At 38.8% G+C, this 26,782-nt stretch overlaps 1 protein-coding gene across 2 annotated transcripts in view; it reads right to left on the minus strand.

Moving 5' to 3' along the window:
* LOC149138463 (putative tRNA pseudouridine synthase) overlaps window positions 1-8,624 on the minus strand; it is a 364,078-nt gene extending 355,454 nt beyond the window's left edge. The window contains exon 1 of one of the 2 annotated variants that reach the window (XM_089448317.1): window positions 8,226-8,624. In XM_089448317.1, coding sequence (XP_089304443.1) covers window positions 8,226-8,517 — 292 coding nt within the window. In that variant the 5' untranslated portion in view covers window positions 8,518-8,624. The remainder of the gene's footprint in view (window positions 1-8,225) is intronic. The other variant, XM_089448316.1, reaches the window with a different exon arrangement.
* Window positions 8,625-26,782: the final 18,158 nt, after the last annotated feature.

Here is a 26,782-nt window from a genome sequence, read left to right on the forward strand (position 1 = left end):
TCGATTTTCTGGGGCAGGGTTTCCTAAGGAAATTGAGTTCGTGATTAGAGTTGCAGCAAGGGGAAGTTCAGCAAGGGATTTTCATCCGAGGTTGAAGAGTACATAGCAGAAAGGCAGCACAGTGCCAGGAGAGACAACGCAGAGGTCGTAGAGCTGACGCAGAGGACGCAGAGGCTAATGCAGAAGCCGCAGAAGCTGACGCTGGGCCTCAGGGGCAGCGCTGGGCAGATCTTGTGGGGCAAACTGAGAGCAGATCAACAGACTCTGAGTCGAGAGAGGGTGACGCAGCTCCTGGAGGAGTGACGCAGTTCCTAAGCAGTGCTTGGAGCAGCTTTCGTTGTCCAGCATAGGGAACAACCAGAGTCACTGTGGGGTTTGATCACCCGGTTGCTGATTTGCCGGAATATCTATCTCCGGATAGAGGTACTACTACTAATGATATTCTCTGTTGGGTGAGTCATTTCTGGCACCCTAGTTGTATTCACGAAATCTGCTTAATAATAAAACCCTCATATCTGTTGCATCGGTTTTCCCGCATTGCGTTTTTTCAGGGACGATTGTCCAAAAATAACGGTGTCCCTTGTGTTATTGTCTCAGTTTATTTCAATGCATGATTTGTATATTTGTGAAGGCTGTCGTAATGTTTACTTCGATATTTATGCAATTAAATAACTTGTTAATGTAAAGAGCAAGTAGGAGATTGTTAACCAATAATTGCAGTAGGGGTTTCTAATGTGTTAGATTCAGGAATTTTCACATGGCATCAGAGCAATTGCAGATCATAAGCGACTGAAGACACCAATTGAGAAATCTGAGGATTTGCGACAGAGAAGCCGCTGTCCCAAGAGACAGCGTTGTTCCAGAGCTGAAGAGGCAAGAGGAGTGATGCAGTGCAGAGAGTGTGACGCAAAGGCTCACGTAGTGCCTACGTCAAAATTATGAGCCGGGAGAGGAAGACGTGGTAGTTGGGAGGAGCCCACACAGTGGCTGTGTCAGCCATCAGGGCCAGTGCAGAGGCAAAGGAGGGAAAATCAAGTTCATGCAGAGCCACATCATCTTTCTGAGCCAGGAAGGATTGACGCAGTTGGCTGGGAAGAGCAAATTCAACCCACGCAGAGATTGCGCAAAGCCTAAAGGGCTCAAATTCTTCGAGTTGTCGAGGCTAAGGGAGTTGTGCAGATTTTGATTTGTGGAGCTGATGGGACGTTTTTTCTGTTAGTGCAAAACAGTGTCTAAGGAGACTGAACCAAGGTAGAGGGAAGCACTACCTCGACAGATTTCTAGCCAAGAAATCTAGATCCGGGTTGCAACGGCAAAGGAGGATTGGAGAGGAGTGATTCGACAGTTGGCCAGAGGATTTCCGAGATGGAAATCAGGACTCAGAGGGAGTCTAGAGAAGAGGAGCAGAGATGGCAGTGAACGGATTAAGGGATCAGGACAAATTGGACTGGGCTTCAAATTTTGTCATCTGGAAGGCCAGGATCCTGGCAATCCTAGATAAACATCGCATCAGGGACTATGCCTTGAGAACAGTAGCTATCCCAGTTGACCCTGATGCAAATGAGAAGTATGAGGAGGCTCAGGCGAAGGAGAAATGCATGATCCTAGACAGGGTCAAGGATCATGTAACCACATATTGCTGAGAACACAACAAGGGAGATGTGGCAGACCCTAACCACCTAATACCAAGGCTCTTCCATGCAGTGGAAGATGTTATTGAAAAATCAGCTGAGGTTATGTCAGATGCAAAAAGAGGAGGAGATAGATCCCTTCCTTCTCAGGTTGCAAGGGATTCATAACCAGCTTAATTCTGTGGGGTCTACACTGGATCCAGAGTTCATGGTTAGCACTGCCCTGAATGTGTCTCGGAGGAGTGGGAGACATTTGTCCAAAGCATTTTAGGCAGAGCGACTCTCCCCATTTGGGAGTAGATGTGGGCAGCTCTTCGACAGCAGGAGATTGACCAACGCAGGGAGTAGCGGTAAGGGAGTTCGAATCAAGAAGGAGAAGGAGGATGCAGCTCTCGCATCAGCGGGACAGCAGGGGGTACAGAAGAGGAAGAAGAAAGACATCTCCAAGGTCAAGTGCTTCAACTATGGGGAGCTGGGACATTATGCCTCTCACTGCCCCGGGAAGAAAGGCAAGGGAGAAGCTTCTGACTCAAAGGTCAAGTGCTTCAACTATGGGGAGCTGGGACATTATGCCTCTCACTGCCCCGGGAAGAAAGGCAAGGGAGAAGCTTCTGACTCAAAGGTTGCTCTAGCAAAGGCGGAGAAGGATGTCGAGACTAATGACGATTGTGCCATGAGTGCTCATGTGCCTCTAAAGAAGAGGTGGGGAGGCATAGAGCTGTGGTCCAGAGGACTACAGAAGTTGGGCAGGATACTTGAGGTGCCCAAACTCTTGGATCACATCCAGCTATAGGAGCCCTTAAAGACAATAGCATGATGACAAGTGTCGGGTGGAGCAAGGTGTGATGGAGCGGCAAGGCAGTTCTAGAGTGCAAAAGTCTATAGCAACGCAATGGAGGTTGCAGCAGTGCAGTGGTAGCAGAGGGAGCACAGGATAGCAGCAGAGGTAGCTTCAACATCACGAGGCTTCCAGACTGACCAGGATGTCAGTGTTTGGGTGAAGTCAGTTACTTACTTCTCGGTAACTAAGTTGTAGTGCAGCAATTAGCAGTGGCAGTGTTATGGGCAACATGAAGCAACATTTTGAGAGGGAGCTGCAGTATAGATGTAGCAGTGGCAGTGGCGGTGTCATGGGCAATAGTACAGGAAGCAGCAGTGCAGTGGATGTGGGGCAACAGGCCAAGCATCAGCATAGAGGACTGATGCAGAGGATTAGTGTGATGCTTCTATGGTGAAGCATTGCTAGAGCACATTCCTTGCTAAGAGGGAGTGTTGATTTTGGGTAGCATTGGATGTGCTCTAGCTTTGAAAATTGGTAGAGAGGCTAAGGCACATGAGATCTCCAAGACCCAAAAATCGTTTGGAGAAATTCCAACCGGATGAAGAGATACTAAAATAATTAATATTTTTAATGGGTTCTTAAGTCTAAACTTAGGAAAATAAAAATATTAATGTGTATTAATATAATATGGGTGAGAAAGTTCTAAGTGACGAGGATCAAGCCAGTTCTAATCTTAGTTGTTGATTAGGGACTTAATCTCGGCAATTGAATCGTCAATGGGAAAAGTATAAGAGGAGGCTTGAAGGTTAGTTGGAGACACACCAAGAGAGATCAACAATTCGATTTTCTGGGGCAAGGTTTGCTGAGGAAATCGAGTTAGTGATCAAAGTTGCAGCAAGGGCATTTCTGCAAGGGATTTTTATCCGAGGTTGAAGAATACATATCAGAGAGGCAACACAGTGCCAGGAGAGACAGCATATACACTAGAAGGGCTGACGCAGAGGCCGTAGAGCTGACGCATAAGATGCAGAGGCTAATGCAGAAGTCGTAGAGGCAAACGCTGGGCCTCAGAGGCAGCGCTGGGGAGATTCTGTGGGGCAGACTGAGAGCAAATCAACAAACTCTGAGTCGAGAGAGGGTGACGCAGCTCCTAGAGGAGTGACGCAGTTCCTGAGCAGTGCTTGGAGCAGCTTTCGCTGTCCAGCATACGGAATAGTCAGAGTCACTGTAGCGTTTGATCATCCAATTGTTGATTTGCTGGTATATTTGTCTCCGGAAAAAGGTACTACTGTTGAGGATATTCTCTGTTGTGTGAGCCATTTTTGGCACCCTAGTTGTATTCACGAAATCTGCTTAATAATAAAACCCTCATATTTGTTGCATCGATTTTCCCGCATTGGATTTTTCCGCGGACGATTGTCCAAAAATAACAGTGTCCCTTGTGTTATTGTCTCAATTTATTTCAGTGCATGATCTGTATATTTGTGAAGGTTGCAATAGTGTTTACTTCGATTTATGCAATTAAATAACTTGTTAATGTAAAGAACAAGTAGGAGATTATAAACCAGTAATTGCAGTAGGGGTTTCTAATGTGTTAGATTCAGGAATTTTCACAGGTTATGGGCTAGAAAAGGAGTTGGAAAGGAGTGCAAGTTTTTGGAGGATAGAAGACCTCAAGATCGAAATTTTGGGACAACTATCACTCTGTTCTGAAATGTATCAAGGGAGATCGAAATTCTTCAAGTTTGGTCGAAGTTGTCGCTGCTACTACTGTTGGGTTGAAGTTGCTGTTGATGCTTCCAGGTCGAAGTTGCTTATGAAGGGTTGTCATCTGCAAGAAGGATTGAAGGCTGACTTGGTGTGGAGGGAGTCTCTGTCTGGGCCTAGAGTCTTGGATTATCTCAAGAAACTATTGAAGGAAGAATTGTTGACTGGGTTTTCCCCTAGATAGGGGTTTTTCCCTAGTTGTCCGCCTACATCTGTTGTCCTTGTGTTATTGTTTTGGTAATTGCTTGATGAACTAAAAGATAAAAGAAGAACATAAAGATTAAAGAATCACAAGTATTAATCTATATAAGAAAATCTTTATGCCTTTCTGATTTTCTAACACCAGAAATGGTACAAATTTACCCTACTGAAGCGTCCCTTGCACATGAAGTAGGATTGTGTGATACGCAAGAGACAATGCCACTCATCCTTCAATCAAGATCTCTGGATCTCTGAACACCAGCACTTATCCTTATACTCATCCCTCAAGAAAAACAACACATCGATTCCGGCCAAAACATGACTCTTAAAACTTTGTTCTCCATCTACAGGGAAGCTTGTGGCTTCTACAATTACCTCCTCGGTAACAGAAAAAGAAATACCCCTAACATTGACTTGTTGGCCATCAAAACCCTCAGCGAAGGCCCTGGCAACTCCATCGTGCTAATCTATACAATGGAAGAAACATTGTTCCCACCCTGCTTCTCGAAAATGTTGATGAATTTCTGGGTAGACTTCAAGCAGGTCGGGTCCTTTGGGCTCTCCTCTGTGTAACTTTCCGCTCCTTCCCATAATTTTCATTGTTAAATGCTTGCACTGGAAACGAGAATGGGATTCGATTTGGGGTTTCTAGATAACTAACACCTTGTCCTCTTTGCGTAATACATACAACAGGTTAACCATGCATTATACAAGATTTTAACATTTGAAAGAAATGATTTCAAAGCGTGGTAGTCGGTAAATCATATAATAAACCTAACTGGCAATTACATAAAAAAAATCCATGCAATCATGATTTTTTAATTGAGAATTACCTCTTGGCGGCGGAACCCGAAATCCATTCACATAATATCACCATCTGCTTAGTCAGCGCTCGCTTGATAGATTATCGTTACTTCACTGACGTGTGCTCCATCAGCGCTTTGCTTTGGACATAAAAATTTTGAATTTTACATTTGGCGTTGATACTCCAGTTGTTAGCGTTTAATTAGCAGTTTTAACAAATTTGTGCTGCTACTTTGGTTGTAAGCACATTTTTATTTTACAAACCTACAATAGTGTTGATATTCTATCTGTCAACACTTTTACACTATTTTTACAAATTGGCACTGACACTGAAATTGTCAGCGCCTGAAAACCATTAACTAAAATTGTGATAACACCTCGCTCAAGCCAAGCACCCCATCCCACACTACCAGAGGGCCAAGCAGAACACGAAGGTTCGTTAACTTTATAGCTCCATGGAGAAACAACTTAGACAATAAAACAAATTCTCTTTCCTTACACAAGACAAGCACTTTCCTTGGGTCCAGTGCTAGGTAAGGATCAACCTCCTAGAATGTACCATGTGGTCGTGATGCTCCTAGGGCCAAGCACCCTTCCTCCTATTGCTCATTACTCCTCCGCAAGATAGCTCCTTATCCTCTACCACGGCTCAATCCTCCTCAATACATGCACCATCTATAAGATGTCAATGCCACACAAGATAACTACCTCCATAAGAAATGTGCCTCCTCTTGGACATATCCCAAAGACAAGCATCCACCTACAGTAATCTCTTGAAATGTCAATCAACAAAAACACACTCGATACAACAAGGAGCTAGGATTTCACCGTGCCCATATCACATGAAGCACATCCCTATCATGGTGTAAACACTTTCAGAACAACCCAAAAGCTAAAAATAGAACATTGATGTTCACCTTGCCAATAAAAGTTTGAACCCAAGTAGACTATAGGGTGGAACAGGTTTGTAGCTGGTGGGAGGGCAAGTTTTTCCCCTTCATTTTTTGTTGAAAATTTGTTTTCACCTTGTAGTGATGCAAAGTCAGATGTGTTTGCACTCTTGTGGACTTGTACTGGATATTTTTTATAGAATTGGAAACAACTGGCACCAATAGTGGCTGCCATTTACCCTGTACTGGATATGAAATGTATTGTTGATAACATATACAGTTCTGTTTATTTTTTGGGTTAATTCAATTACAGTTATGGGTTTATGCGGGTAGATAAACTGGAGCCAGCCTGGGCTACTACAGAGCAAAACTGCACCACTGATATATCCACTACTAAACCCCATTCAATAATCAGGTATTCTACCCTATAAATTGTCTGCGCCAACTGGCACGAGATAACTGTCTGCGAGCTCCTTGCACTCATAGTAGTATGCTACCATGCATACGAAGATTATGTGAGGGATGCAAGGGTTGGATTTCCTAAATCTGCACACTTGATATTCCATCTTAAGTTTGAATTGGCAAAGATCAAAGCTCAAATGTAACTCCATACATATCATGCACCCGGTTATCACCGTGGCAGCTTGTTATGAGGACTCCTGATTTTATTAAAATTAAATCTCATGAGGTAATGATGGACTAAAAGCTATGCCCTCAATCAAATACCCGATTGCTAACTTATTTATTTATTTACCATGGTGAATCCGTAACTGCTATAAGTTCTATGTGGGTCCGGCCACGAGTTGAACATTTAGGGGATTTAAACATATGGGGTTTAGCGGTGAGTTTCGCTGAGTGAAACCCACAAGATGAGGGTTCAAATCCCATTGAGTATATATTTGACCTGTTGTGTCTTGGCTAAAAGAGTAGGCAACCCCATAGAGGACGTATCGGCTCTTGTTGAGGCATAAGTTTCCTGTTATTGTGCGGCTTGCAGGTTGTTGCACGTAGCCTAGGTTTATAGTGGCAGCCAGTTAGATTTGATCCTCGGTCTGTTCAGGATAACTCTCACCAGTTACCGATTATCCTAGATTCAAAAAAAAAACATATGACTTTATACTCACATTTACATTACATTCTCATGGGCTTGCCAAGTGAGCTGCCCTAGGGAATGACTACTATAAACTGTATGTGGGTCTGCCCACTGGTTTAACATTTAGGGTTTTGAGCATCAGAGCTTATACTCGTATTTATTTTACATTCTCATGGGATTGCACACTGACCTGCCCTGGGGATTAACTACTATAAACTCTGTAGGTCCATTCTCATGGGATTGCCCACTGAGCTGCCCTGGGGATTAACTACTATAAACTCTGTAGGTCCATTCTCATGGGATTGCCCAGTGAGCTGCCCTGGGTATTAACTACTATAAACTCTGTAGGTCCAGCCACAGGTTGAACATCTAGGGGATTTGAACCTAGCACCTTATACTCCCATTTTCTTTACATTCTAATTTGCTTTACATTCTGATTTGCTTGCCAAGTGAGTTTACCTGGAGGCTTATTCCCAATTATTAATTGATCATGGTTTTTATTACTTCAACAAGGTCTATCCCCATGTCCAATGGGCTGTGGTCAAGTGATAAGTAAGGACACTTGCCACCGGAATGACCCATGTTCGAGTCCTGGCATAAGGGCCGCACCCGAGAAAGGACCATGATAAAGCGGAAAAAGGGACCACGTTCGTGCACACTCTATGGAGTTTCACAGCTTCTCTGTCTAAACAAAGGGTGTTTCACTACCCCCACAACTAAAAAAACACATCCTGCAATTGGATTCCGTTTCTGCCCAACATCATGGGAAAACCGGTGATGCGAATGAGGTGAGACATGATACCGGAAGTGCCACTACATACAGCAAAATGCATAAAACAATATGGTCAATTTCAGCACTTAAATGCTGAAGACCATACAGCAAAATGCACAAACCAATATGGTCAATTTCAGCACTTAAATGCTGAAGACCATTCTGCTCATAATTTAACTTAAAATGATAGTAAAAATATTACATTGAAACCAATTTTATGAATGTATTTCACCGTTGAAATCAGAGGCTTGGTCCAAAGAGCACTAAATGAGGAATTGTAACTCGCCTCTGTAATTAGTCCCAACGTAACCAACACGCATTGCCACCTTCCTCTTTGTTATGGGTTTCCACCTGGTCTGATTATTTGGAGAATTATCCGACTCTGCTTCCGCTAAATCTGGCTCCGCTTTAATGCTAGTGCTAGAGCTGCTAAAACAGATAGTCCGAGGCAAGGACAATATGATAGGAGAGATTTTGAGAAAGGGGAGAGGTCTGCTATTTTTTGGATAATGCGAGATTTTGGAAGGTAACAGCGAAAACCGAAGATGTGCGGTCGCCACCGCCATCGCCATGGTCATTGCCGAGTATCAAGGTTCCATAAGCGATAACAGATCATTTTTGTCCTTTAATCACCACCCTATTTACATAGTATGACTTGCTACCGACAAGTAGAAATCTTCTGAGTAGAGAGGAAGTGATCATTTGTGGCGCTTTCATAAAGTTCATTTGAAATGCACATTTTTAGGCTGATAGGCCTTTCCTATGCATCAATTTTTCGTCAACACTTTTACTTTGATCCATTAGATCAGATGAAACACTTTCAACCGTTGATCTGAACCAGAAAACAAAACAATGGAAAATCAAGAAAGCACGGAAAGTCAAGAAAGCACAAAAGCTCAAAAAAGATTCTATGCAAAAAAAATCAAGAAAGTAAAAATCAAAGATCGAAAGAAAAAAGCTCAGAAAAGCAAAAAAATTTGAAGATTTTTATTTTTTAAATGCAATGTACTATTAATTTATTTTTATAATTTAATTGAAATATAAATTTTAAATTTTAAATTTAAAAATTAGTTTAGATTTATTTTTAGTTGTAAGTTTATTATGTGTTAAGAGGGATTTTTTTTTGAGGTATTGATTTTTTAAGAGTGAAAAGAGATTTGATTTTTTTTGGCATTTGGTAGATGTAGAGTTAAAATGAATTTAGATTAGTTTAAATATTAACCTTTAAATAACTCACATTAGAGAAAAATACCATGGGAAAAAACCATAGATTAAAAATATGATAAAGAAAAACCATGGGTTGGAAAATTTTATATTTTATATTTTAATTTTAATTTGACTAACTCAAAATGTTAAACATTGTAACATCTCTCTAAAATAATTAAATTCAATTTAATTCCATGCTAGCTCCCATCATTTTCCTGCTCAAAAGATAGGCGTTCTCAACACCTTAGCTACTTCGGCGGGCGTTGCATGTTTATGACGAAAATCACCTTGAAGATGAGAACACTGACCTCCTGGAAATTTTTAATAAGAATGGTTATAGTAGGTCTCAATGTCTTAAGGCTTTTCAAAATGCTGAAAAGGGTCCTAAGAGTAAGATTGACCCCAAGGATTGGTCTTCCGGTGTTCATCTTCCCTTTATTCAAGGGACCACGGATAAAATTGCTAGGATCTTGAGGAAGCATGAGATTCATTCTTATTTTAGACCTCTTAACACTATATGAAGCTCTCTTCATTTTGTTAAGGACCCGATTAACCCCAAGGATTAGAAGGGTGTTTATATCATTCCCTGTTCTTGTCGAGCTCCTTATATTGGTGAGACCGGTCAATCCATTAACCAAAGGATTTGTGAACATGTTGCCGACATCAGGCATGGAAGGTCTCGCTCCTCTGCTTTGGTAGAGCATGCAGAAAAAACCAATCATCACATCTCCATTGAAGAGGCTAAGGTAATTGCGAGGATTGACCATTTTCATTATCGTAAATTTAGAGAGGCCTTAGAAATTGAAAAAAAAGACTTGTTAATTTAAATAGAGATGATGGCTGGAGTATCAACAGATGCTAGATTCCTGCGCTTTCTTCCTAAAAAATTATTTTTATTTATTTATAGATTAATTAATTACTTTTTTTTGTTAATCCCCATATTGCTTAGTTTATGACTCTCTTAAATTATTTTTAGTAATATGAATAGGATTAAACCTTAATATTAATATAATATTATATATAATAATATTCATTAATAAGATTATATAGGGTTATGAATCCTTTCTCACTTGAGGGGGATGTGAAAAAGAGAGCAATGAGGGTTCTGTCGGCAGGAGGACTCGAACCAGGGCAGCCTAGGCCATCGGCCTAGGGTGCTGCAGACTAGACCTCATTTTGGATGACGAAGACTAGGAGGTACGAGGTGGGTCAACAGGTTTTCTGTGGAGATGGTCCATACAATGGCCATGTAAGTTGTGGGTTGGATCCAGGGTGCTCAATCTGCAAGGATCCCAAGGAATATGTTTAATGGGACAAATTTCATCCAACTGAGAGGGTACAGTGGATGATTGCAGAGGAGGTTTTGGGCGGTGATTCTTCCTTCGTTTCTCCCATGAATCTCAGAGGCTTGATACAGTACACAAACCCCACCCCTTCCCCCTTTGATCCTTTGTTTACGTAATAGATTATACCCTAAATTATTCATTAATCGAGCATGTCCAAAGGTATGAATCAACAATCCAATTGTATATATTTGTGATGCTTACTGGTGCAAATTTTCATTTTTTCACAAATGCGTAATAGCGAATAGATTTACCTTAAAATATTCAACGTCCAAAGATATCAATCAACAATCCAGCTGTATAGGTATATGTGTGACGTTTACTGGTGCAAATTTTAATTTTTCACAAAAGCAGAATCGTTGTCAGGTTTACCGGGAAGAGTTGTGGCAGTGTAGGCAACCAGGGTGATTGAACCAATATCTCTTCTAAAAAAATTCAACAATTCCAATTTAATAATCCTATCGGCCTCTATTTGTACCTTTTGGGACAATTGCTAGTCGTAACATAACCACAAAATTGTTTAAACAGTGGTTAATGCTATTTATCTTTTAATTAGAGTATTTTTTTTTTCCCTAGTATAAGTATATATATAAAATAGTGATAATTGCAATATTTTTAAATTCCAACATAGTTTATATCTAAAATACTTACTACAATTTGCGAAAATATTTATATTCGAAAAATAAAATACTTTGTAACACACCTAAATAAAAATAGCATCATAGAATATTAAGGAGATTATTAAAGTATATAAAACAATTTATGTTTTCAGAAAATTTAGGAATAGGTTTATAATTTGGATCATTCATAAAGTAAAGTGTATATTAGTTGGTTTTTGTACTTTAGTTACTAGTTATAAATGATCTTCAATTTTTTAATATAATGATTTTATTTATGTTTTTAATTATGAAGATATGAAAGTGTATAATTTTAATTTTACTCAGTTTTATGACAATAATTATACGAAAAAATTCTTACCTAACTAATTTAGGAATTTGTGAAAATGATGCCAAGATAATAATTATAAGAAGAAGCTTTTACCTAACTAATTTAGGAATTTTATGAGAATGATGTTAAACTTGGATGGTTCATTTTTAGGCTTGCCCAATTCCCCCGCCGCATATGATACTAATGACAGATTGACCTTTTAGGCTTACATAGATGATGAATTCCCTTTTGAATTTATATAGATGATGAATTCCTTAAAGTTGATTGATTAGTTTCTCAAATTTCAACATGGTCCAGTTTCAGAATGAAAAGAAGAAGTGTTCCCTATTTGGATGCTCTAAGGGGAGTAGGTTGCTTAAATGGCCTTAAGGCTAGGTTAGACCCATAATATTCTAATAAATTCAAAAGACCCAATTTGTTTGAACTTTGGTGAAACCACATGGTTGGATTTCTGGAAAGGCGTAAACAAAGTTTTAGAGATGTTCAATAAAGTCATGTTTCCAAGGAAAACAATTTCTCTTTTTATTGTAATGAAGGCACGCTAATCCAACTTAAGGGAAAGGAGACTTTTCTAGACCATTTAGGCATTGTCTTCTCAATCTCATGGAGGGCTAAGAGATTGTGCATTCAAAAGATCCCATTCTTTCTCAATTTGTTTCCCTAGAATTGTTATGAATATAATAATTAATAGTTAATAATGATTAGTATATTGAAGAGGCATGTCTCTAGGGACATGACCATATAAAGGGGCACATGCCTAAGTATCAGTGGGCCCTCATTTGTAATCAATATCATCTCATCATATCTCATGTTGTGTGTGTGTGTGTATAATCCTACAATGGATATTTTTATATTCCAAATATTCTGAATATTTTCACTGCATAGACGAACCATGTTCGTTACATTGGTATCAGAGCCTCGTTTTTAATCCTAGCCATTGGCCAAGATTTTACCACATATTAGAAGATTTTGAAGTTTCTCCTGTAGCTTGGCAATCAGTGTGGTTTTGGTCTTTGACCACCATCAATTGAAGTTGACTTTTAGTCAATGTATTAAAAAAAAAGAATAAAGAAAAAGAGAATATATATATATATATATATATATAACAAACAAAAAATTGGATTAGACAAAACAAAGGTGAGATGGAGGCATTGAGGCGTAGGTCGCTACCCAACCCCGACACGGGCTAGGGTTTAGTTTTCCTACAGACTCTTGGTGCTACCCTCCACCCAACCTAGTCTAGCATCCACCCCACCTAGCGTCGTCACCTATACGTCGTTACTTGCTCCCCCGTTCCCCATTCTCTGCATAAGGCATATTCTCCATGACCGCGTCGTGCCCACACCTATCCCCCTCGCAGCAGTCGGTCTCCTACAACGACGGTTAGCCCGGTTTTTGGCGGCAGCTGGCGTTAACTCCCGGAGAAGTCATGGACCCGGATTTCGTGGATTATTCAGAGGAACCTCTCGAAGGTGCCTCCATTTGGACTACCCCTCATGCAAGCTCGGAGGTTTTTTTCCGTTCAGTCGCGACCTGACAGAGGCCATCGCTCCTCTACCTGCGATTACAGGGCCCTCTTGCTTAGTTATCACTATTCCCGTTGTTCCTCCTTCCTGGTCGCCATTTGCTACGCCCCCTCCGTCGTCGACTTCCCTGCAATTCGTGGCTTGTTGCATTGGCCCTAATCTCACCACTTGCTCTTCTGGTGGCCCTCCTCTTCAGCCATCTGTCGGATCCCACTACCCTTCCATTGCATTCCTCGGCGACCCACTGCCTTCCTTTCATGGTCCAACCCCCTCTGCTCCGGTATCTTTTCCCTTATCAGGCAGTTTCACAAATGTCCCCCCTATCGGACTCCTTCCCCTCTGGACCTAATCTAAATCCCTCTAACCCTAACCCTACTTACCGTTCCCTCAGTGGACCTCAGGAGGGCGGCACTAACGCAGGACATAGGCCCGGAAATGGAAAAAGTGTGTAAAAGCAAGGTCACAGGACGTCATCATCATCTTGGAGGAATACATTCAGTGCGGAGAAGCCATGGACAACGTCGAACGAGTCCTGGTGGGCAGAGTTTGGGGCAGGAATTACACGGCAGCTCAGTTAAAACAATGGGTGGCAGAAATTTGGGGACAGCACCTGGCCAAGTTACCTTTTGTACAAACCTTCATCCGCGACTAGTTTGCTTTGCGATTTGCTCGGGCCAAGCATACGAATTGGGTCTTGTCATCATTTTGGCATTTAGAGCAGGCCCCTATGCTGCTGAGGAGATGGAGCCCCCTTTTCGATCCAGAGAAGGAACAGTTTGGGGCTAGGCCTCTATGGGTTCGCCTCCCAGGCCTACCGCTACAATTCTAGTTTGAGGAAATATTTAGACGCATTGGGAACTCACTCGGCACCTACCTGGAATTCGACAAGTCATACCTCTCCACAGGAATCATGGCTTACGCAAGGATCTTAGTTCATATAGACATCCGAGAAGGTCTACAGGAGCAAGTGACTCTGCGTTGGAGGAATTTCACTTGAATTCAGATCTTGGATTATGAGGGGGTACCATTTAGGTGCAGGCGTTGCCACAAAGTGGGTCATCTCTTCAAGGACTGCCCTCTAAATGGGAAAGTGAGGAATGGGAACAAGGGGCAGACAATTCCTACAAAAAATCCACAAGAAACTGCAAGGCACAACCCTTCGCATGAAGCAGTGGAGCACATTGCCCTTGAAGCAACAAAGCATTCCCTGACCTTGGAGACCTCGAAGAAGCACGGAAAAGCATCATTTCAGCCACCCTCTCCTCCTCTGACTAGGTCAAGGGCGGCTGTTGAAGTTGTGTTATCTTCGGGGAAAGCAACACAGCTGCCGATATGCTATCCAAGGAGGCAACAATCAGGCCACATGATAAATGGATGATCCAGGAGCTGAGGGATGAAGCTCATTACTAGTATTATCACCGACCATTTATGGACCATATAGTATAGGCTCAGCAGGAGCCTGTGCTTTTTTGTTATATGTTAATATTATCATGTTTATACTTTTATTAGTTGTATCTACAGACAGACATACTCTCTGAGCAGAGTATTTTTTTATAACATTATGTGAACTCTACAGATGACAGAGCCTCCCTGTGTGGAGAGTTGATTATGTTTTTTGTTTTACTTCTAAATTGACAGGCACTCAGCCTCATATACAACATATGCGAACAACATCTACAACATGTAATTTTCCTTAATATAATGAAAATTACGATTTTTCCAAGGGGGAAAAAATAAACAAAAAATTAAATTTAAAATTCTAGAAATTAAAATTTAAAAAGGAAAAGAACGATCAGCCATCTAGCACATGACCAACTTCCCAACAACCGTACTAAGCGACCGCAAATGCCCCAACAACACTCTGTCGCAAACATCCTACAACCATTCAAATAGTCGAAACTAAAATCTACCACCGTTAGTGACCATATCATTTTATTTTGTCTAGGCCTCACTCCCACCATTGCATTTGATGAATGTCATTATTGATGGGCATACCATAAATTGGCGCCTGCACATTTCCACTCTACAAGAACAGGACTCACGGTCGTAATCAAATTAGTGTGACAATTCAAACATTTTTACCATTACATTAACCACCATTAAAAAATATGTCATCCTTCATATTCAATTGTACAAGTTTGTGAATACAAAATTGTCCATACTGCGATAAGGTAGTGCTCGTACAAGCCGACAATTGACTGTACAATATTAGCTGAAATTCCCATGTGACATGGATTGTTCTTATAGTCATGACTCTTCACATTTTTGAAGGAAGAAAAAGGTTTAATATAATGCTTGATCTTAGACTTTTGTGATCCATCGTGATTATGAAATTGTCTTTTGGATTAATCACATCATTAAGTTTAATATCATTTATGAAGGCAATTGATTTACTAAAATAAGATAAGTTATATTAGAACATATTAAAAGGAAAGATTAAAAACAAAGCCAAAAAAAATATTATCAAAGGAAGATTTTCATATATTGAAAAAAGATATTCTAAAAAAAACATAAAAAGATTGATTTAAGAAAAGGATATAAAATACAAATTGAAATATATTTCATTATTATATAACTGAAAGACTTTAAACTTAAAGGGGTTTGAAGGATTAATCAAAGTTAAAGAGTTACTTGTAAAACCCTAAGCTCAACCCGAAAAAAGAAAAAAAAAATGAAAATAAATAAAAATGGAGACCAATAATGGAAGACTTCCTAAAATTTATAGTAAAAGTGTCAATGTGTTACTTAAAATCAAAGGATCACTTATAGGAAAGAATAGTACAATATATATCGACCCTACTCAAGGTAATAATTATGTTAGTAATGAATGTGCTAACCAATTAGTGATTTATGAATTGAATATAATAGAAACTATGGATTCAATGAATAAAAAACAATATGACATAAGCAATCTACAACAAAGTATTGGAGACAAAACTTTTGTCTCGCAATTCAACGCTAAATCCTTATTTTGTGATGATAGGTACATAATTATGGGTTCAACCTAAATGGAATCACCATGTTCCCTCATCCTAAATACAAAAAAAAAACAACAACAACTACAAGATGTTACATTGAAGTCAAAGTCAATAACACCAAAAGATGTAAAATATATATCAAAAGTAAATCTCCAAGAAAATTAGAAGGCAATGCAAAATATGCAGAAAGAAGATGAAAATATTATCACAGACAAAAAAAGAAGAAGTTACTCGCCTCAAGGACCACAACGCGAAAATACTGACGCAAATTAAGAAGCTTAAGAAGGATAATAAGTTGTTAGAAAACAAAGTACAATAGTTTATCAAGGAGGCATCAAAATATTTAGATGTTCAAATCGAAGAGAAATGAACGAATATTGATCCAGTCAACATCACAACTCAAGAAAATGACAAACTAGTTGAAGTAAAAACATATCCAGATGTTGCAATTCAGAAGATGAACATTCCAAGTGAAGATTGTGTAACCAACTCAACAACATCGGTACCTGAAGTAAATTAAGAAATTGCCACACGCATGATAAGGAAAATCAAATCACAAGAACTCATAATCAACATCCAAATCACAAGAGCAGACATCTCAATCAGTTTACATGTTTGTATCACCCATAATAGAAACAACATATTTATGTTCTGAAGAATATTGATGTCTGCACAATCCAGACTTAAGATAACAATTATCCCAAGTTTTTAGTAATCTCAAGATTCCATAGAAGATTAATTTGGAATGGTTAGATCATTTCAAAGTACGACAATTATGTATGACTCTCAGAAGTGCATTATGTCTTGTATCATCAAATATGAGAATTTTGAGATGAGACGACATTTAAGACAGAAAAATATATCAAGTATTTTCATCAGTAAGCTTTGAGGACAAAGTTTTTCTAAGGGGTAGGCAATGTTATGAATATAATAATTAATAATTAATAGTTGATAATGATTAGCATATTGAAGAAGCATGCCTTTAAGGACATGATTATTCATGAAGGGGCACCTGCCTAGGTATATAAGCAAGCCCTCATTTGTAATCAATAGTATCTCATCATATCTCATCTCTTTTGTATTCAAACATTTATATGTATAATTATTATCTTACGATAGATCATTTTATATTCCAAATATTTTCAATATTTCTGTTGCGTATATGAACCTTGTTCGTTACAACAACACCCTTTCTATATGTACTATATCCAAAGGCTCTAACATATGGTAGTAATATCAATGGGGAATGTGAGATGGATAACTAAGTGGAGAGATGCTATCAATCATGGGCAACAAATTATTTCCATTTATCAAAATATCACATAACCATTAAACATGAATTGGAAGATAATATATATATATATATATATATATATATAACAATGGAAGTACCCTAAAAGAGGCTCTAACTAATAGTACAAAGAAACAAGTCTAATATTTAATGTTGTTGCTTAGTACCCGCCTCTTACGTAAAAAGTAATTGATAACCGAAGTTATATACACACACACACACTTAAGAAATTAGTATCTAAAACACTTTGTAAATTTTATTAAATTTAAATCAATAGAGCAACGAAGGGATTTTATTAAAGTTATAGAAATATATAAAGTTTATAGTTATTAACATTTTACTATGTGATAGTTTTAACATATTTTGAAATTCCTTTGCAACTAGTAGACATATTGTGAAAGTAAATGTAATTAGAAATCCATTTAAAACATAATGCCATGTGGACAGTTCCCACCATTTTTTATGCAAATGCTTGCTTAAATTATGATGGGCAGCTATCCATATAACATTCTTGCATAAAATAGTGGGAAACTATACACATGGGATTTTGTTGTACAAAGTTATGACATTTGGCAAGTAGAAACTTTTATTAGATTTTTTATTTTTTAATATATTTTTATATCTTATAATTGTTAGGATATTCCGACACATAGGAAATAGCTAAGTATAACTTGGTCTAGTGTAGAGTTAGGTAAAGTGTGTTTCTTTACTATGTACATTTGTAACTTACAATCCGACGGTCACGATATGTTATAGACATGAAGTGATTCGACGTTTCATTCTCTCCTCGGTATTACCGACACTTGATCTGTGGCTTAACACCCGCTTGGTCCATGATCTCTATATAAAGAGCGTGGAAGGTCATTTTAGGGTGACTGTTCATGAGAGAAGCTTATGTAAATTTTCTTTCTTTTATTAATAAATTGCCTGAAGTGGTCGCGTTGGTTCAGGCCATGGACTGTTTCCCTCTTTGAGGGTTTTAACCACGTCAAGAATATTGGTGTATTGATTTGTGATATGTTTGTGAGTGGTGTCCTTTGGTGTTCTATCTGAGGAACTTACCCTACAAATTCCTGCATGGTATCAGAGCTATTTGAGGGCCGCATCCTTTGGTGTTCTATCTGAGGAACTTACCCTGTAAATTCCTACATGGTATAAGAGCTATTTGAGGGCTGCATCCATTGGTGATCCAAATCCGAAGCCGGTACAATTGCATTTGATTGTGATTTCCTAGATCTACTGTTTTTACTGCTTTCAGGCCGAGAGGACTGCTCTATTTTGTTAGGATCATCTGTTCTAGTGAGTAACCCCTTTCGTTTCACGCGAAAAGATTTCTGGTAGCCCTAGCTACGTCATTTTTAAGATCTAGAGGTATACAGTATTTATTTGCAGTTTTAGTTATTCATCTCTCTATTTATTTCGATTTATTTAGCTCTCTGTTTTTTTATTACCGGATCTATACCTTTCATTTTTGCGTATGCTCTTTGCCTCGCAACTCTGTGCGATCTGGGCAAATCAAAAATAGAAAGGAAGAATTTTTCTCGTGCGTATGCTCTTTTCCGCCGCACCTTAGTGTGATCTCAGAAAATCAGAAACATTGAGAAAAATATTTAGTTTCTGGCGAAAGCTAACTTCAAGCCATAAGGTTTGGTTTTTTTGCATGTCTGTGTTAGGTTGTGTGTTTTTTGTTTTTTTCAGGCCAGGCAGTAACTCCAATATGCAGTAAAACTGATTCGATACATTTCATTAGATATGCTATTGTTATATACAAAAGGGTGTGACTGCTCAGTTCATCTCCTGATGACTGTTCACATTCCTAATTTAACTATTTACATAAATTCACCCAATCATGAGGATTAGGTGTCAACATTCCCCCCCTTAATCTGAAGGGATGTTGGTGAGTCCAAGCATCGTTCTAAATCTTTCAAGCTTTTCTCTTCCAAGCGCTTTGGTGAAGATGTATGCAATTTGTTCATTTGTGGAACAATGAAGGAGATGGATTGTTTTGGCCTCAACATGATGTCGGATCAGATGATATTTAGTATTGATGTGCTTTATTTGATCATGGAACTTTGGGTTCTTGGCCAACTTTATTGCAGAGGTGTTGTCAATCATGAGTGGAGTTGATTGTACTTGTTTTACCTGCAAATCTTCAAGAATTTTCTTGAGCCACACAATTTCTTCTGTTGCTTCAGTTGCTGCCACGTATTCTGCTTCTGTTGTGGAATCTGCTGGCACTGATTGTTTGCGTGATCTCCAGGAGACAGCTCCAGATCCAAGACTCATATCATATCCTGAAGTAGATACCCCAGTTTCTTTGTCTCCATCGAAGTCTGAATCAGAGTATTCGATCAAACTGAAGTCATCCACCTGTGTGTACTTGATTCCAAAGTCTTCAGTTCCCTTCAAGTACTTTAGAACTCTTTTTGCAGCAGACCAATGTCTCTCACAATGCTTTTGCATAAACTTGGAGAGGATTCCAACAGCAAATGAAATGTCTGGTCTGGTAGTAGTAAGGTAGTTGAGACTTCCTACAAGTTGTCTATACTTTGTTGCATCCTCAAATTCCTTTCCTTCAATAGATGTGAGCTTTAAGTTTTGTTCCATTGGAGTAGTAAGAGGATTGCACTCTGTCATGCCAAATCTGTTTAACAAATCTCCAATGTATTTCTTTTGAGAAAGAAATATGGACTTTGGATGTTGGGTTACTTCAATGCCAAGATAGTAATGAACATAGCCCAAATCAGTCATTTCAAAACTTTTCCCCAATTCCTTCTTTATGGATGCAATGTAGCTTTCATTGTTCCCTGTCATTAAAAGATCATCTACATATACCACAAGATATACAACTGTTTTGCCAACTTTCTTTACAAATAAAGTTGCATCATCAAGATCAAAATGATTGAAGTTGAGTTTCAGAGGATGCTCAGTTAGTTTTTCATACCAGGCTCGCGGTGCTTGTTTGAGGCCATACAAGAACTTCACAAGTTTGCATACTTTATGTTCATGTCCTTTCATAGCAAATCCTTCAGGTTGGGACATAAAAACATTCTCTTTTAGATCTCCATTCAAGAAGGCAGTTTTTACATCCATTTGATGGACTTTCCAACCATTCTGAGCTCTAGTGCAAAGAGTGTCCGGATGGTGGCCCATTTTGCTGTGGGGGAAAAAGATTCCTCATAATCAAACCCTTCCTTCTGTGCAAAGCCTTTTGCCACAAGCCTAGCTTTGTGCTTGTCAAGTGAGCCATCAACTTTGTACTTGTTCTTGTAGACCCACTTGCAGCCAATTGGTTTGGTTCCAAATGGAGGATCAACCAGCTTCCAAGTGTCGTTCTTTATGAGGGCATCATACTCCTTTTGCATCGCTTCTTTCCATTCATCATGAGAAGCAACTTCTTTAAAGGAAGTTGGTTCAAAATCTGTAGACAAGTTCAATTCACAATCATAAGAAACATCCATATCAACAGGTGAATTAGAGTCATCTACATCACCTCCATTTTGCCGGTTTGAATTTCTGGTTCTTGTTTTTCCAATTTCATCAGGATGAACACTTTCAAGTGTCTTTGTCAGCCACTTTGGGGGACCTTTCTGAGATGGTCCAGGCTGCTCTGTTGATTGAGTTGGGACTGAATCAAGATTGAGTCTCCCAATTCTATCAATTACATCACTTAAAGCATCATCCGCTGTTGGAGAGTGTTCTTCAGAAGAAGATTCCACATGTTGATCTAGAATAGGAATCCCCCCTTCAAGATGTGGAATCTGATTATCAAATTCTTGAAATGATTTCGTTTTTGCGAATCTATCCAAGCGATCAAGTTGCCGCTCAACAACATTGTCAGATTTGGATGATTCAAGAAAAATTACATCTCTTGATACAACAAACTTTTTATTTACTTCATCATAGAGACGGTATGCTTTGGAGGTGTTTGAATACCCCAGGAAGATACACTTACGACTTCTAGGACCAAGTTTGTTTCTATGTACCTTTGGTATCAAAGCATAACAGGTGGAACCAAAAACCCTGAGATGTTTTACCGAAGGAACATGTCCATACCACAATTCATAAGGAGTCTTGTTTCTTATAGCATTAGATGGACATCTATTCTTTATATATGCAGCACATAGAACAACATCAGCCCAAAACATTATCTTTACATTTTTTAAGAAAAGCATGGATCGTACCATATTCAAGATTGTTCTATTCATTCTTTCAGCTACACCATTCTGTTGGGGATTATAAGGCACAGTTGTTTGATGTTTGATCCCATGTTGGCGAAGATAGTTTTCAAATTCATTTGATGTATATTCTTTTCCATTATCAGTGTGAATAGACCCAATATGAGATTGTGCATCATTTTCAATCCATTTATGAAAATTATTGAATGTTTGGAAAGCATCAGATTTGTTCTTCAATAAATAAACCCAACACATTCTGGTGTAGTCATCAATAAACGTCATGATATAGTTATTTCCATTTGCAGAAGAAACATGCATTGGACCACATAAATCTAAATGAATGAGTTCAAGTTTCCTATGTGCTCTTGAATGTGAATCATGAAAAGACTGTTTGCTATGCTTTCCTAGAATGCAAGCATCACATTGCTTAAGTTTTCTAGGAATTGTAGGCAACCCAGCAACACCATTTTTCTTCAATAAGCGGAGACTGTCATAGTTCAAATGTCCAAATCTAGAATGCCATAATAAACTCGATGGAAGTGTACCTTCTTCATGATGAGAAATATATGAGAAATGTTGTGCATGAGCAGAGGTTCCTTGCAGTTTGAGAAGCCTTTCTTCTTCTATTCCCCTCATGACAAGTGAGTGGTCAGATGCTTTTCTTACCTCAAGCTTGCCATCAAACATATGAATGGAGTGACCTTGCTGGCGGATGTCGACCAAGAACAACAAGTTTCTCTTGAGCTGTGGGAGATATAGAACATGATCCAGAAGAAAGTCTGGAAGACTAGGCAGTTTAAGCCTGATTGTGCCAAGCCCTGATGGCTTGATTTTTGATTGATATGCAAAGTATACTGCTCCATCAACATTGTCAGTGAAATCTTCAAAAAAATCTTTTCTATAAGTCACATGACAAGTTGCTTCTGAATCAAGCAACCAATCATTTTTCCAAGAAGCAAGTGAAGAATTAAACAAATCTTCATTTACTCCAATGTTACATTGTGCCTCAATATAGTGAGCGGATTCAGGTGCTTTACCTTTGTCTGTATCATCAGTTTTACCTTTCTGTTGGTTTCTTTTCTGCTCAATTTTGTCCCATGGTAGCTTGCATGTAGAGGCATCATGTGATCCATTTCTTTTGCAGCGAATGCAGTGCAGATCTGCCTTTTCTCCTTGAGAATGTCTGCCCCCCCTGCCTCTGAAATATCTTCCTCTTCCTCTTCGTCCACCTCTTCCTCTTGTAGAATCTTGAACAGGATGCTTTTCTTTATGAGCAAGGCACACAGTCTCTTCAGAAGACTCAGGGGTTGTCTTCTTTCCAAAAGCTTTCTGTTGGGTCCCTATAATACTAGTGATTACCCCATTACTATTGTAGTTGTACCCCTTATTAATATTGTTGTGCCCCTATTATCCCCATATTGTTATTACCGTGCCCCATAGAATCCCTCTATTGTTATTTTTGTGGCTTTATATTATTATTGTTAGGTCGGCTGGGTTATATTGTGACTCCTTAGACTCCTATATATAGAAAGGAGGTTTTGTCATTTGAATCATCCAAGAATTGTTCATTTATGTAATGTAAAGGAGGTTGCACCCTCGAAGAGGCTAAATTCTAAGGCGTTGATCTATCTTTTCTTGAGCTGGTTTCATAACATTTGGTATCAGAGCTTTGGATTCTAGGGTTTCGCTGCTCCAAACAGATCATCGTGGCATTTTTGCTATAATTTTTTTTCTACGATGTTTCAGAAGTTGCAAAAAAAACCCATTTGAGAAGAAATCGTGCTGAACCTCGGGTCTGAATTTCAGAGCTTTTCGCGCTATATTTGCGGAGATATGATCTGAGGAAGTTGGTCTTTTTGCAGACTCCTGAATTACTTTCCAAACAAGTGACCTGGGGAAAATCGTCATAACTTTCTCTCTGGGGATCGGATTGAAATTTCCTAAGAAGGTATAGAAAGAGGACGGACTGTAGTTTCTTGTATGCATTTTTCAGTTCCAAAGGTCGAAACAGTGACTCGTGGCACGTCATACAAGTTCGCTCTACTGAACTAGTCTATAATCAAGTCACTATGGGAGATTTTGCATAACTCTTCCTTGGAGAATCCAATTTGGGTCAGACTTGTGGCATTGGAAAGAGGACATAGAGGGCTACTGTTGGTCACAAATTCAGAACTAGTTGATTGGAAAGTACAGAGATACATTAGAGGCAATATCGAGCTCCTACAAAGTGAAAAAAGGTGTGTATATTTTCCTAAATTTTTGCTTAAGCTTGGTTTGAAAATTTGTTTTGAAGGAATTCAAAGGGCATAATAGAGAATTATTATCGGTAACTGATGCCCTGAGGAAAGAAAATGCAAACACCTAGTAAGGAACCTGAAAGCTCTAGCATGACTCATGAAGAAGAAGAAGAAATGATATATGATATATCAAAATTACAAGAACAAGTGCAACAAGTGTCACTTGCACAAAAAGCAACAGAATCTAAGATGGATGGTTTAAGGAAAGATGTAGAAGCTAAGATGGATGGTTTAAAGAAAGGTGTAGAAGCTAAGATGTATTGTTTAAAGAAACGCATAGAATCTAAGATGGATGGCATGGAAGCTAAGGTGAATGGCATGGACGCTAAAATTGATGGCATGGATGATAAGATGGAAGAATTGAAGATAAATATGAATAAGTTGCTACAAGAAAGGGTCACTAATGGTGAAAAGGTAGTAAAGGAAACTCATGATGAGAACAAAAGAAATGTTAATCATGATTCCATAGACTCTAATGTTGGATCGAAGACTCACCATGTTCCAAAAATCGATATGAGGAAGTTTGATGGCAAGGATCCCGCCACATGGATATTACAGATGGAGCAATTCTTCGATCTCAATAATGTGCAAAATACACAAAAGGTACGTATGGCAACTTTATATTTGGAACCAAATCAGTTTGTATGGTATCAATGGCTTTGTTCTCGTAAACAATTTATCACTTGGGCAATTTTTACGGAAGAATTGATAGCACATTATGAGGATACAAAAAGCAACACTTTTTTTAGCCAATTGATAAGTCTCAAACAAAAGGGTTCAATAATGGAGCACATTGAGGAGTTCCAAAAATTGAACATAAGGGTAAAAGATATTCCAGAGGAGCATAGGATTGATGTGTTCATAGGGTCTTTAAAGGATAATATCCAACATGATGTGCGCCTTTGGGAACCTGATTCATTAGAGAAGGCATTCAGGTTAGCAAGAAAAATGGAAAGCAAAATTATGGCAACTAGGAAGCATACCATTCACAACTATAAAGATGGAAGTGTTGTCACCCATAGTCTTCCACAACCTACAAGGTTGACACCACAACAATTGGAAGAAAAAAGAGCAAAAGGGCTTTGTTACAATTGTGATAGCAAATACACAAAAGGTCATAAGTGTGCTGAGAAGAAATTATTCTACATAGATTGTGAAGAGGAAGAAGAAAAGGAGCAAGAAAGGTCAAAAGAAGAGGATATATTCCAGGAACAAAGCCTAGATGAAGAACAAATAAATCCGACCATATCTTGTAATGCATTGGCAGGAATTACCACTCCTCAAACCATCAAGATAGAAGGACAAATCAAGAAGAAAAAGGTAATAGTGTTGATTGATTCAGGAAGTACCCACAATTTTATTCATTGTAAGGTAGCAAGAGAATTGAATTGCTTCTTATATCCAGCACCAGAGTGTCAAGTGATGGTTGCAAATGGAGGAACAATAAATTGCTTGGAAAGTGCCATAATATCAAGCTATCCATGGGAGAATATGTATTGACTAGCCCAATGCTTTCCATTCCAATGGGAGGTGCTGATGTTGTACTAGGAGTCCAATGGCTACAATCCTTGGGTACAATAGCTTTTAATTTTCAAGAAATTTTCATGAAATTTTCTGTGGAAGGAAAGGAAGTTGAATTAAGGGGTATTGCAGGGAAACCAGAAAGATAATCAGCTCTAATGGTATGACAAAGCTTCTAAAAAAACAAAGAGGTGTAATTGCACAATTATGTTCGCTAGATGTTTCCACATTGGAATCATCTATTTCTCCAGATCTCCAAAAAGTCCTGGACAATCATTCCAAGGTATTTGAGACTCCCAAAGGTCTCCCACCTATTCGTGATCATGATCATGCTATTCATCTGATTCCAGGAAGTGTTCCTCCAAACATCAAGCCGTACAGATATCCCTATGCCCAAAAGAGTGAAATTGAACGTATGGTTGCAGAAATGCTAGAGGCTGGTATAATTCAACCAAGTCAAAGTTCTTTCTCTGCTCCAGTAGTATTGGTGCACAAGAAGGATGGATCATGGCGCATGTGTCCGGATTATAGGGAGCTCAACAAGCTCACTATTAAAGATAAGTTTCCCATTCCTGTCATTGATGAATTACTGGATGAATTGCATGGATCAATTTACTTCACCAAGTTGGATCTTCGTTCGGGATATCATCAAATCAGAATGAAGATTGAAGACATTCCGAAAACAACATTTAGAACTCATGAGGGTCATTATGAATTTTTGGTCATGCCTTTTGGCCTTACCAATGCACCTTCAACATTTCAAGGTTTGATGAATTCAATTTTCAAACCATTCCTTAGAAAATTTGTGTTAGTATTTTTTGATGATATACTAATCTACAACAAGTCTTGGAAGGATCATGTTGAACATGTTGACAAGGGTGCTACAACTATTGGAGGAGAAACAATTATATGAAAAAAGATCCAAATGTTTCTTTGGAGTACAAGAGGTGGAATATCTGGGTCATATTGTATCTCATGAAGGAGTTAAGGTAGACCCTAGCAAAATTAAAGCCATTAAGGAATGGAAAATCCCCACATCCATAAAGCATTTGCGAGGATTTCTGGGTTGACAGGGTATTATCGCAAGTTTGTTAAGAATTATGGGAGAATAACAGCACCTCTAACAACATTATTGAAGAAAGATGCATTTTCATGGACTCCAGAAGCAACAAAGGCATTCAAACATCTTAAAGAGGCAATGTGCCAAGCACCGGTCTTAGCTACACCGGACTTCACAAAAACCTTTATTGTGGAATGTGATGCTTCAGGAAATGGAATTGGTGCTGTTTTAATGCAAGATGAAAGACCCATTGCTTTTGAAAGTCGTCCAATCAAGGGAAAGTTTTTACACAAAGCTATTTATGAGAAGGAAATGTTGGCAATACTCCATGCACTTAAGAAATGGCGACCCTACCTAATGGGAAGACACTTCAAGGTAAAAATGGATCATGATAGCCTTAAATACTTTTTAGAACAAAGATTATCCTCTGAAGAGCAACAAAAGTGGGTCACAAAGATGTTGGGTTATGACTTTGAAATCATCTACAAAAAAGGG

Source organism: Pinus tabuliformis, chromosome X, assembly GCF_031772625.1.
Source record: "Pinus tabuliformis cultivar Carrire ecotype Pingquan chromosome X, CPIR1, whole genome shotgun sequence".
Taxonomy (NCBI): domain Eukaryota; kingdom Viridiplantae; phylum Streptophyta; class Pinopsida; order Pinales; family Pinaceae; genus Pinus; species Pinus tabuliformis.